Source organism: Apteryx mantelli, chromosome 4, assembly GCF_036417845.1.
Source record: "Apteryx mantelli isolate bAptMan1 chromosome 4, bAptMan1.hap1, whole genome shotgun sequence".
NCBI classification, from domain to species: domain Eukaryota; kingdom Metazoa; phylum Chordata; class Aves; order Apterygiformes; family Apterygidae; genus Apteryx; species Apteryx mantelli.
Window position 1 is genome coordinate 65,206,341 of NC_089981.1, and position 13,543 is coordinate 65,219,883.

Sequence of the window (13,543 nt, forward strand, 5' to 3'; positions counted from 1 at the left end):
ACCAGAGATCAAGCCAAAAAACTTAATATGAATATATTTCTCCTTTTGAAAGCTGGTGTTTTCTTTTTGTGTACTTAGATGCTAGAGAGCTTAAACAATAAAGTCATGTGATTCATTTTGCTTGCTAGTTCTTAAGTCCTAGAAGTGTTTTATATGCAATGGGAAACCCTAATCCAAAATATTATAAATGAAAAAATTTAAATCTCTGTCTAAACTTGGCTATAGTATTTTTACTTCAGTAGTTGTTTCTTTTAATTACATGTGATGGCTCATGTTGTAACAATTACGTATTCCCTAACTAGATCTTCTAACATCATGATGTTTGTTGCTCCTGTAGCATATCTATAAGACACTTAAAACATTTAAAATAGCTTCAACAGAAGATGAGAGAGGTACAAATCCAAAGTATTGTCTTATTTTAAGACCTCTTGCTCTGTACTTGCTCATATTTTGTGAGCAAAGTAATAGTTCTTCAGCCTTTTTTTCTGACCAGAGTACTTCAGCGAATGCAGTGGGGTGGGAAGGATATAGGCCCTAATTCTTTTTTTTTTTGAATCTATTACAACAACAGGCAAAACTGATTGAACTCAATATGGTTAGTGCATCAGTGCTAACAGAGAGATGGGTTTCTGTTAGTATGTGGCAGATTATGCATGTGTGGGGGAGACAGTTCTGATTTGTGTTGTGCTTTATCTTGACAAGAAACAAATTTTGTTTATAGCCAGGTCCCCAGATGTGTGGACAAACTCTATAAACAGCTGCTGAAGGTACATTTGGTAGAGAATGGGCAAGCTTCACCTACTGATAGTCTTCGAACTGGAGCTTAAAAGTGGAACACTGATTCCCATGGTAGTCTGATATTAAACTGTAGATCATGTTGCAGTCATGTTAAACTGAAGAATGTTTACTGCAGTAAACAAAAGCAGCAAGTCTAGATCAGAATGATAATGAAGTGTGCATCTGCCCTTTTCTATTAGGCGTAGTTACCCCAGGTAGTCACATTGGACATCTTTTTAAAATGGTCTTTTCAACACAGTGCTCAGTTGGGCTCACTGCACCAAAAAATAATGCAACATTCCCAGTTACTGCTGTTTATTCATTCCAGTTGCGATTTCAATCAGCATTATCCTTCTGTTTTGGTTTTGCATGACAGTGGTTGCTGAACCGCGGTGATCCAGCACAATAATGCTTACTTGCTGCTCTGATTTCAGAGTGTAAACAGCTAACAACAATGTTAATAAAAAGCAAGCTGGGATTAACTTTCTGAAACATAATAAACTTTGTTGCAAGGTTTCTATTAGTCTTGTAAAAGTCCTTAATATGTAGGAAGGTATTGTAGACGAGTGACACTGATAACCGCAGATTGTAAGCTTTAAAAAAAAAAAAAAAAAAAAAAAAAAAAAGAAAAAGGCAGAATTAATAGGATAAATGTATCTTCAAATGAGATGCTGGGTAGGAGAAAGAGAGCAGAACACAACGTGAGTGGAAAGGAGAAGAAGATGGATAGCAGAGAAAGGAAAAACAAGAGCAAGACAAACAGCTTGGTTACACTGTTATCACAACACTTTTTCAACAAGTTTGGGGCTCTGCTGTGCCTAGGTACCATGCAAATGTACAGTAGACGAGAACTTCTGATCCAAAGTTTTCTCCTTAAGACTGCATGTTCTGTTCTCTGTTTACGCAGCTGAAGTATTTATTTACTGTACCACTCCTAAAGTCTCCAGCTACTGTTCTTCTAAATATGTTTGTCCTTCCTTCTGTGAAAGAAGGAAATAATACTAACATTTCACAGGTTGTTGTTCTGTACCCCTATTCCATAAGCATCTTGCCCACTGAACCAAAGGAATCAGATCTGTGTCAGAGTAGGTAACTGAATCTCATCTCCAAGTCTCAGTATGTTAATCAGTTGATCATATCTACTTTTGATGAGTTTTAGCCCTTTGCTGGGGGGAATGGACTTCAGCAAAACATTTTATTATTTGCCAGCTTAAAATCTATAAGACTGGGGAAACGGAGATGGGTTTTAGATGAGTCAGTATAGTGCCAGAAATAATAAAATGTCTCAGTGCTAGCTAAAAACTGTACCTTTATCAAGCCTATCAGCAGCATTCTAAGTAGTAAGCTTTAGGAATTAGAGAAACAGCTGACAGTATGTTATGATTCTATTAGTATAATTGTAGTGGTGATGCCTTAAATATACAAGAAGTAAGACTTTTTTTCAGGAAGAAAGTATCTCTTACTAGACCATTTGATATGGTTGGAAAAAAGCAGGCATACTTATCAGCCAGGAAATCTGATGACAATCCCTAGTAATATATTGAAGGAGGAGGTAACATCTTGTAAAATTGATCTGTCCACTTACATTGAAGAATGTGACTCGTAGGGAGGACTAGAAGCTCAGTCATTTTTCTTGAAATATAATGCTTTTAAGGCTTATCGATGCACCCTGTATTACCAAAGGTGTGAAATTAAATTTCTCTAAGCTTACAACAGGCTGCTCTGCTTGGGCTGGTTGATATTCAGCATTTTTCTTCAACTTCATGCTTTTAAATTTATTGAAACTGTGTATTGTATTTAAGACTGCAAGACTTTCTAAGCAGCTGTCATCTATTTTAAATAACAATTTCAAAAGCTTGCTATAAGAACAGAAATGACAGGTTTAGAGTTGCTGTCTTTCAAAAGAGAGGAAGTTTGAATCGTTCTTAAAATGTCTGTGCAGCATTTCTTTGAGTCAATTAAAATATTCCATAACTGAGTGTTGTGGTTATTTTTCAAGGTTTCTGTGCACTTGTTCTACCCCAAGTCTGGTAATAATTCTACACCAGCATTGTAGAATGTAAGCATACACTTTAATCCTCACATGTACAAATTCAAATGTAATTGTTTTTAAATGTTTCTGCTTTACATAATAAATGGATTATGGATTATGGCCTTGATTCTAGAGCTATATTCTGTTTTCAGAGGAAGGAAAGATGAGTTTGATGGAAACCTGTTCAAAATGCATTATAATGAAGTGTGTGTATCAAATATTGTGAAGGACTGACACAGATCATCTGTTTTGTTTGAGGTTTTTTTCTCCTTTTCTACCATGTAGTTAAAATAATTCCATGTTTCCTCATTTGTGCTTTCCAGGGGAGTTCATCACAGCTCCAGTCTTGGACTGTCCAGCCATCCTTTGAAGTGATTCCAGCTCAGCCTCAGCTAGTGTTTCTTCACCCACCAATCCCACCTCCCATTAACCCTCACCCTATTGGGAAAAAGAGAAGTGACTCTGCTAATTACCTGCCTATCCTGAAGTCTTATCCCAAAATAGCACCACAGCCCTGCAAAAGAGATCACTCCTTGGATCTAGAGGAAGGTGAGGAAACCAATTGCCATAAACGCCTCTGCACAGAAGCAGCCAAGATGGAGACTTCTCCCCTGTCAAGGAGCATGGGTTTTCCCACTGGTCCTTTTGCCCACCTACCAGTTAGCTTTAAGTCTGCTCAGGATTCTAACCAGCAAAGTTCTTCAACTCTGATGACAAATGGAAAAGTGTCAGGTCTTCCCAGTTTTCATCGTATTTCCACTGACACACAGAAAGTCCCAGGTCTGGCTCCCCTTTTGCCTTTTGGAACCCTGCAGGCAACAAAGTACACCCCTCCTGAGACTACAGCACAGCATATGATGCAGTCTGCAGTGTGGAGCCCACCATTGGTACCAGAGGAGATTTGCACTACCCCTGAGCTGCTCTTACAACAGCAAAGCAAGTGCAGACGCTTTCAGAATACACTGGTTGTGCTACGTAGGTCAGGATTGCTGGAGATTACCTTAAAAACCAAGGAGCTCATTCATCAGAACCAGGTCACTCAAGCTGAGCTGGATCGGCTAAAGCACCAAACGCAACTTTTCATAGAGGCAATAAAGAACAATGCTCCACAGTCTTGGGCAGAGCTAGAAGCATCTCTGACAGGATCAGATAAGTCTGATAGCAGCACTGAAGATTCCACTTATCCCAGTATGTAGTAAAATGGTACATAGCTGTTGTTCAAGTTATTCCTGTGCCTCAGATTTCTTGTCTCAAGCTTTTACTTGAGCATTTTCTGAGTCTGAGACTTAAAAACTAACTTGCAAAGTGACATGCCATTAACAGCTTGTCTTCAGAGTCAGTTATGGGACTGGAATAGCAGGTGGGATCTTGACAGAATGGGTACTACTGCTTCAGTGTAACCTTGAACTCCTTGTTAACTCTGTGTACTTCCTTGGACTTGGGAAGCTTAGATGTGCTCTGCTAGCATGTTCCCATTCATGCTGTGAAAAGACAGTCATTTGCAATATTCTTCAAGCAAGCATCTTTCCATTCCTGTCTTCAGATGACCGATTTTGAGAATGAGACAGCAGGACAGGCCCCAATATTGGGCCATCATCAGTTGCAAGTAGATGAAGGGAGTTGGAGTGAGGAGGGGAAAAAGGTTGGTGGGGTGATACCTTTAGACTGATTCACTGTCCTTTGTTGTAGCAGAGAGTCTTTCTTTTGGGTTTATAACACTTTTGAATTAGTGGAGATCTGCTTGTGCTGAAGCAGCATTCTGTATTCATTGCAGACTTTGACCAAAGCAATGAGTGTCTTAGGACCCATCTGAAACGTCTTGTGTCTATGAGTCTATTTTTGATTTAAATCTGTAAAACGGAGTGTATGAAAATCATGAGGCTGGCACTGGAAGTGTTTGTTTCAAAGCCATATTTTATTTGCCCTACCCATTAATGACTAGCAAGTGCACTAAGCAAGTGGCTTTGGATTTTTTTTTTGGTAGCTAATAGATTAAACATTGACTGTTGTTATTTAAAGGACTGCAGTAAGTTTTTAATATGGTACAAGAAGGTGTTCATTCACCAGGATAAATTTGGCAAGCCTAGTTAAACATTATTTAATCTATGTCTCTTTAGCTTACAAGACTCCTTTTTTTGCTGTGAAATCAGCTTGCTAAGTGTAAAAAATGGAGAGAGGTGAAGAGAAAAGGAGTATACTGGCCTGTGGTGAAACAGGTCCTTCTCCCATCTCCCTTCCCTCTCTTTTTTATTTAGAGAAATCAGATGAGTGCATCTGTTTTTAAAAGAAAGAAGGAAAGAAATGTCAGTTTGGTTAATCTTCTTAAAAATTTGATCTATCTGAATTTGAATTTTTCAAAAATATTCTCCTTCACTTAAATTTATATCATTCATAGTCTGCTTGCCTTGAAATATAGCCACAGTGTGCATAAGAAGTTAGGCCTTACTAGTAGAGATCCACAGCGGTCATGTTGCAAAAGCTGTTCTACAGACATTTATTTCATTTCGGTTTATTTAGACACTTAACTATATGTCAGTCCTTCCAATCTGAAGGTTTTTTTTCAGAGGCAGTGTGTGTAAGAAGACTTAGAATGTCTTTCTCTAAGAAGGATAAGGAATCTGTTTTTTTATGGTGATACGATCAGTGTGTTCCTTTTTGCTTGAAATGTTTTCAAAAAATTGTGCAGCCTAGGTGACCAAATATTTTGATGCTCTGACATCTCCATCATTTGTTTCAGTTTCTTAAGAAACCTGAAAGTAGAATGAATCTCTTCATGCTAATTTGTGATTAGACCCTTTCATTTTTCTGAGGCTGTCAGGAATTAATATTGCAAAAGACCTTTGAGAATGTTTTTGTAGTCTTCCTAAAATATGTGCATTAGAGAAACTGTAAAAGGGGATTTCCCTTTTGATCACCTTTTTAGACTCATGAACAGAAGTTCCATACATGCCTCAAGAAGAGGAGAAATGTGAGTCATATTTGCACTAGCTGTGGGCCTAAGAAATTTCATAGCAGGATTTGCCCTAAACCCCTAGTTGAGCAGTAGCAAGCTAATAGCAATGCCTTTCATGCTATCCTGCCCACCTGCTGAAGATTAGAGCAGTACATGAATTCAGTTAAACTTTTCGTGGGCTGTGCCCTGTCATGAGTTTTTAAATACACCTGCTACTATTATGGATTATAGACATCTCATAATTCACAGCACAGCAATATCAAAATCTGACCAGAGAAGCCAGAAGGCAGCTTACTACAGTGTAATGTTGCCCATATCTGATCTTGCTCTTTTGGATGTGATGTCTCTGCACTGAATGGCATTTGGCAGGACAGATGTGACAGTACCTTGGGCTATTAGTGAAAGGTGTCCGAAAGGCAGGAGTGTTTCTTCTGATCTCCTTACAGGAAGGAGAGGAAATGGTAGGAGACAGTTGCCTTGATCAGATACCTGCAATAGGCCTAGAGATGAGGTGTTGAAAAACATTTAGGGTATCTGTTTTTCTTTGCTCTGATAAAGCAAAGGGAAAGCAAAGCTGGCCTTGCAGGCTATACTGTTCTCCGACGTATGGGGACTCTAGCTGACAGGAATCACTCATAGCCCACATGTATTCTTTCCCCTGACAGCACTAAGGGTGGGCTGAAGTGGGTGAGCTTATAGCTGATGGGCCTTTCCAGCTGGTGTAATTTGTATAAATATATATTCAATAAAACTGTGAATGAAGTCCAGCAGCTGGGGTTAGAAATCTGTTACTGGGCATCAGTCCAGTATTTACCAAACTAGAAAAATCCAATGTAGAGCTATTATAAATCTGGGACCCCTTAGGGAACATATCCCTAAGTAATTACAAATCTTGATGCAACATTTATAATGAAGGATGTTGAAGGACCTTAATGATAGGTATGTCTTCAAATACCTTTTTGTTCAGTTTCTCTTAGCTGCCTTTATTCTTGGAAGCCCTGTTAAAGCTTTAAACAATAAGAGCTTTATTGGCAGCAAATAAATAAAATGGGTTAGCTTGGAGCTGTGTTGAGAGAATTAGTTGACTAGATTAGGACCAGAATAGATCCTGACCCTGAACAGGATCTGGAAGTGGCCTAACAGAGCTGAGGAGAAACATTAGCCTCTTTGATTGGAAACCTGTAAGCACTGAACTTACAGATTTTTGTTTGACCTTTGCGTTAACAAGCTAGCCTGGACACAACTGTACTGGTCTGAAAAGTCTTTCAGATTGCATGCTGTGGCTTCAGTTGCTGCTGACAACTAGAAGACAGGGTAGCTTGATGGGTCAGACAGAATCCTGTTCTTCTATTAAGTTTTAATAGATGTTGGTATTTTTGATTACTCTTACAATGTATTTTTTTTAATTCTACTGCTCTAGTTGGAATGTAAACATTTTCTGTACATTTCAGTCCATTGCCAACTCTGAATACAGTAGTCTAAGAACTCCATTACAGAACATGACCTTTTTGCTAAAATTTTACAGGAATAGACTATGAAATATGAATGAAATAAAGTATATACTTGAAAAGTATGTGGCTTATTCTGATGTTGTTACACTGCAGAGTCCTCAATCCCAAAGCATGCTTTACATACAACGCCACGAGAAAAGTGGGAGACTGCAAATGAAAAAGCGATGGTATGATACAACTCTGTGAAGAGTGTCATGTGAGCTTTAACAGTCAAGTGAACTTCAACAGTGACCTGTGTATGAATTAAAGGTTTTCTAGGAGAAGCACAAAATAAAGGTGGGCTATACAGAAAACTAAAAATAAATTATAGTGGGTGACCATTGCCATAGATCTGTCATGACAACCTGGAAGAATTTTTCCATCTCTTAACTGTTATCTTTGTGTGATGACTGTACATCACGCTCACAGTCTGTGCAAAGTAAACTCCTACACTGTATCTTAATCCTGTCAGCCAGATATGCAGTTTTACATTGTGAGGTGAGGATATAGGTATCTTGGCTACTGAAAGAATTATTTCTGAGTGAAAAATTCTACCCTTTCTCTTGAAGGAGGACATTCTCAACTAAATCTGTATAACAACTTCTCAGTAAAACACATTTTTCAAAATGTTTCGGTCTCTTCATGGTCTTTTCTTTGTTTAAAGATCAAATTTACAGTGAGAACTAGTCAGTCGTTCCCAGAATGCCCAGAAGCCTTGTGGATGGAGATCCCATGCTAAGATGCAGGAGATTCTGGTTAAAGTTCTTTCTTTGAATCAGACAGAGCAAGAACTTGAATCTAATTGTTTAACATTCAAAATGAGTGCCTTCAGTTGAAGTCTTTTTATTCTGGAATGGGAATCTCAGTGTTTGTAAATCTTTTATTCCTAAAGGATATGGGTACAATTCCAGAAGGAAATTTTCCACCAAGATCATCTCACTGTCTTCTGGCTAGCTTTCATGAAGTCTGTCTGCATGATGTCAGGCCTATTCACCCTTATTTTACTGAAGCCGAAAAGGCAGATTGCTGCTTTCAGGTGCACTGTCTGTCATGTTTTTCTTTCCTTGTGTGACTTGAACAGCCCAAAGGGAGCAGAACCCCACCCAGACTTGGGCTGACGCATCTCCTGGCAGGCAAAGTTTGTCATTCACTAAGGTAAGTGTAGCTGGCTGCTATAGTTTGCTTTCTGATGATTCCTGTCACAGAAATGGGGTGGAGGGCGTTCCTACAGTGTTACACTCTGGCTGTGTCTAGATGATGCCACCTTTCAGGCAGGGGTATATGCTGAGCTATGTAATGCAGTTGTGTAGCCCACAACTGTATTGCATGATTCGAAGCATATGTAAATTCTAATCCCTTTTTAAGGGAAGATTCTAATCCCTGCTTTAAGGTATGTCCATGAGACAGACATAACTTTTCCAAAGTAAATTCTTGTAATCTGATTCTGAAGGAAGAAAGAAACCACTGAGTGTTTAGTCTGCTCTCTCGTAGAGCACAGTTTCTGAGACATCCTCAAATTCTTGTTTGAAATAAAGCATGTATTTAGAAGAAACCCAGTCTTGATTTGAAAACTCCTAGTGATGAAGAATCCACCCAAATTGTTAAAAATGTGCCTCTTCTATTAAGCCTGAATTTGTCTGCTTTCAGTATCCAGCTGTTGGATCTTTTGCCTTTTGTCTGCTAAACTGAATTGCATGCTGTGACATCGCTGTTTTCACTGTAGGCATTTATAAACTGAGCAAGTCATTCCTCAGCTTTCTTTGTTAAAGTAACTGATTAAGCTCTTAGTTCTTTTCCATCCTTTATTCATCTGCAGGACTCTTCTTTGGATCCTTTTAAATTATTTAAATGCATTTTTTAATTGGACCACAAATGCTCAAAGCAAAACAAGATTGCTAAAAGATCTCTAGAATATCTAACCCTTCCTACTGCTACTCTTGCCTCATTTTTATAGCAATCTTGGCCCTGGCATCAGATTGGAAGTCTAAATCATCTTTGGATCTGCTGCTTCTGAGGTTAGTGGACCACTGTCCAGTAAGTATATTTCCACACTCTTTTGAACACAGTTTGCAACCAGAAAACAAGACAAATCGGTTTTGATAAGTGATCAGACTGATTCCTTTCGGCCTGCTTCCCCTCTCCAGATTTTGTCACCTGTAGTTTTTATCAGTAATTTTATGTTTTATTCCAATTATTAAGAATAATGTTAAATAACGTTAAGATCGAGAACCAATTTTATGCTCATCTTAGGATGACACTAGAAGATAATTTGATGGGTTTCTATACAATGAGAAACCATAGTTTTAATGCATTTCACACAATTTGTTCAGACTTGCTGACTTAAGAATGTTTAATAACTTGTTTAAAATGTCCCAAATTACTGTTTGAAGTAGAAATCAAGCTGTTATCATGATATGAGAGGAATACATCTGGCTTTTTTTCTAATCACTCAACAGAAATTTTTGTGAAATGCTTTTGCCATTCTGTAGTGCAGCTCTGTAATTTCCATCTTGTAATAGAGCAGTACCAGCATGAAGATTTCTTTTGCAACTAACTAATTCTAAGAAATGGAGGAAGTGGGGCTTTTCAGGGCCAAAAGAGGATTGTTCTCTTCTTGTTTTTATTGTGATTAAATTAACTGAGTTAGTTTAATGGAGCTGGAATGCCTCTCACCATGCCCACTTAGGCAATTTTACCTTTTTCCATAACAATAGTAAGTTTTCTTATAGGACACTTAAATTTACCAGGACAGAGAAATCCAATAGCAGACAACTTCCAGGACAGAAAACCAGTGTTTATTGTTTTTTAATAGATAGGACTGTTTGGAAAATTTATATGTTTTCAATGGAAAACTCCCATGTTTTTATTGGAAATGAAAATGTATTTTGGCTGGAAGCTTAGTGTTTTACAGCATTAGTCGTAGCATTCATTTTTTGGTGAGCCTCAAACACTGTGGAAATATTCTGAGGACTGTGGGGATGGGGAAGATATTTTCCTTTACCCTCTTCCCCTTGTTCTGGATTGTTTTGGGTTGTCTGTACAGGAAGGAGGACCCCAGCTTTGATGAGTGGTCCCATCACCTCATGCTGATGAAGCAGAATCTCCTATAGGCAGCCAGAACTGCTCCATCTTCTGTGATACAGGAAGAGACTAACAGAGAGCTCCTGAGTAAGTGAAGATGAAACAGCATCTCCTCAGAGAATACTTAGCTCAGCAAATGCAAATACCATTTTTTCATGTTGATGTCCCTAAAACTTCTAATTAAAAAAAAAAAAAAAAAAGGGGGGGGGTTGTTTGGTAGAAAGTATTGCTGTACCAGATAGAATTTGTTCTGTATTTGCCAGAGGCAAAGAACTCAATGGAATGATTATTCTGTGAGATGAGCAGTGTTTAGTGTGGAGAGTGTGAAATGTGAGTAGACACTAGGAAAGCCATTTTACCCAGAGTGAATGTTAATGCCTATTCATTGTTTCATGCTGATATCACTTTCCAGCCAGAAGCTAACAGCAGTGTCACTAGTAGTTTTTCAAATGTACTTAAATAAATAAAGTGAATCTTTACTTGCTACAAAATGAAATTCACTTGAGTCAGTTTTGGTATGATCATGGTGTTCCCAAGTCTCAGGATGAGTGGTCAGGACAGCAGAATCTTGGATGAAAGGGAGGAAGTCACAGCCATGACACACCAAAACAGACCGCAAGAATTAGAGCATTGCTTACCATGGAGAAGAGGGATTGTGACCTTCATGTGAAAGACATAATTTACAGATAACAAGGGACCAATCTGAGGATGAGTAGACTATCAGTATTAGCTGCTGGATGCATATATAACAATACATGAAATATTGCAGGGTCACAAAATCTGTGTCCTATCCAAGCTAATTGCTTGCATTCCAATCCTTAAAGTGCTTTCTTTTGTACCTTTTATTTTCTTCAAGTGTTGTCACCCATGTAAATGATGGTGTTATGCAACATGTCCAAATATGGTCAGAATTCAGGAAAGGATAATCTTTTCATCAAATTGAAATTCACTATCCCATCTCACTGTTCAATATCCCATCACTGACTGTGGAATTAGCTTGCAGCATACTTACAGGATAATGCTTTCTGAGAGCACTCTGAATGTGGGTTGCTGACATCAATTGCGTGCGAAATAGCCTAAAAGTTTGAAAACATTTATTTCCACACTAATTGCACAAGTAAGGCAACTCTGAGCTTGAAGATTATCACCTGAACACTGAAAAACTACCAGAGATATAATACGAGCCGTGGCCAGTCCAAGGTGGAACAGAAGCAGAGAGGTGAACTGCCCAGAGGGTCTAACGTGCTAGTGCATGTGGTCTGTGGCAGCAACACATTAGTCACAGAGAGGTGATGCCATTCAGAGTGAGATGTTGGTGCATGGATATACCAATGGCCTTTGCTGGTTTCTAATGGTTCCAGGTAAAGCTTAGCTTTCTGAACGTATGCCACGCAGCCGAAGCCAAATGATCTATTTCTTTGAAAGGCTGGGATACAGAGAGATGAGACTTCCCTGCACATCAAAAATGTTGCCGTGTTCATTTTTTTTTCCCCAGAGAGGCTTAAAACAGTGGTGTTAGAGGAAACAGAATGATGTACCGCCTCTGCCTGACACTGGAGCCGGTAACACTATAGGAAGCATTAAGCATTATTGGAGTTACTAAGGCCTTTCTTTTTTTTTTTTTTTTTTTTCCCCCTCAAGTTCCCTTGCTTCTCCAGCACCTAAACGCCTATAAATCTGAGACACTAAGGCCATCTGATGTAAAGATGGTTAGTTTATCAGTGGGCTTAATTGGGTGAGTGGAAGCACATGAACTCCAATAAAATAAAGATCGTGAGTTACTGGGGGTGAGATTACTTCTCAGTATCACTTTTCCTGTTCCATTCTGTTAAAGTATCTGTTTTCCCATGGATGAACACCTTAGGGGAGTACCTGTATGATTACTACATCTAACTGTACTGGCAGCTAGTGCAGTAACAACCAAGCATTCAGTAACCCTGTAAGGATTCACTACTACTTCTTAAAAATAATGATGATAATTGTAGACCACTGGCAGCATCTCACATTAATGTGAAGAAGGGAGGAAAATGATCCTTTGTTCTCCAAAACTTAGCTTAACTTTGGGAATGCTTGGATAATTCCCTTTTCACATCCTGTTTTAATGTAAGATCAGTTCCGCATCGTTTTTGAGTAAATGGGCTACTGCATTCATGTTAGGCCCCTTTGAAAATATAAATGTGATTAAAAATAAGCCTCTATTTGCCTGACATTATTTCTATTTGGAAGGAGACCAAATATAGCAACACTCAACTCTTCCTGAATTCTTCCCATGCATTTCCATGGTATCCAAGCTTCAGGTCAGAACTGCTTTAACCTGAGTGCTCGTAATTGCATGAAATTGATATTGGCAATTATGTTCACACTTAATGTCCAACAGGTTGTATCATTAGCAGTGACATGTCTAACATATGCTTTGGGTTTTTTTTATTTTTTTGAGGTTTGGTCTGGTCTCTTTAATCTCATAGAAGATCTTGATTTACATGTGATTTTTTTCTGATGTGTAATGTCTGCTCTCAATCTTGTTTTAGTAATTGCAATTGATGTACAGTATTTTCTTAACATGACAAAATGTATGTTTTAAATCATACACTGTTCTCAATGCACTGTAATTTTTCCTCCCTTTTTCCTAGCCTAAACAATCACATCAGGTAGAAGATAAAATAGGAGAACTTTGAGAGAGTAACTGGTGGCCATATGGCTGACACCTAAAATCTCAGCAATTTGAGGAGATGAAAGTGGAAAAAAGATGAAGAAAATTCCATGAAATTTATATGTGAGTAGGCGACAGCTGTTAGTAAAGGAGAAGAGGAACAAAGGTAGAAAGAAAAAGGATACTGAACAGAAATGTTATGAAGGATTTTCTCACAGATGCATGAAAATACATTTTAAGGTAGCTAACCACATACATAATGTCCTAAACCTGTTTTCCAGGCTTCTCATTAGAAATCTGAACACTGTATTTTTAACTATGATGATTACTTTTTCCCATTTGATCTAGATGTACAAGCTGAAATGTATCTTCATGGTAGAGATAACTGACTTGCTGCCCTCATTGAGTGCTTGCTATTTCCCCGTTCCCCTCTGGCCAAAGCATATGCTCTAGGTCTATGTTCATGGCTTTAATCCTGCAAATTGCACCCAGCTCAAAAGCACTTGGCACCCACATTGCTGCTGCTGCATGTAATAATTTAAACAATAACATATGGTTGG

General features: G+C 38.4%; 1 protein-coding gene and 1 long non-coding RNA gene across 7 annotated transcripts in view; both read left to right on the forward strand.

The window, feature by feature from the left end:
- Positions 1 to 7,917, forward strand: part of CIPC (CLOCK interacting pacemaker) — a 39,678-nt gene extending 31,761 nt beyond the window's left edge. For 5 of the 6 annotated variants that reach the window (XM_013940582.2, XM_067296858.1, XM_067296860.1 and 2 more), the window contains one exon: positions 3,133 to 7,335. In XM_013940582.2, the coding sequence (XP_013796036.1) occupies positions 3,133 to 4,005 (873 nt within the window). In that variant the 3' untranslated portion in view covers positions 4,006 to 7,335. Of the gene's footprint in view, positions 1 to 3,132; positions 7,336 to 7,366 lie in introns of those variants that run through there. The other variant, XR_010884199.1, reaches the window with a different exon arrangement.
- A 97-nt stretch (positions 7,918 to 8,014) lies between these two features.
- Positions 8,015 to 10,807, forward strand: LOC106483153 (uncharacterized). Its single transcript, XR_001292304.2, has 3 exons — positions 8,015 to 8,407; positions 9,207 to 9,267; positions 10,296 to 10,807. It is a non-coding gene; the product is annotated as an uncharacterized lncRNA (long non-coding RNA).
- The last annotated feature ends 2,736 nt before the right edge of the window (positions 10,808 to 13,543 follow it).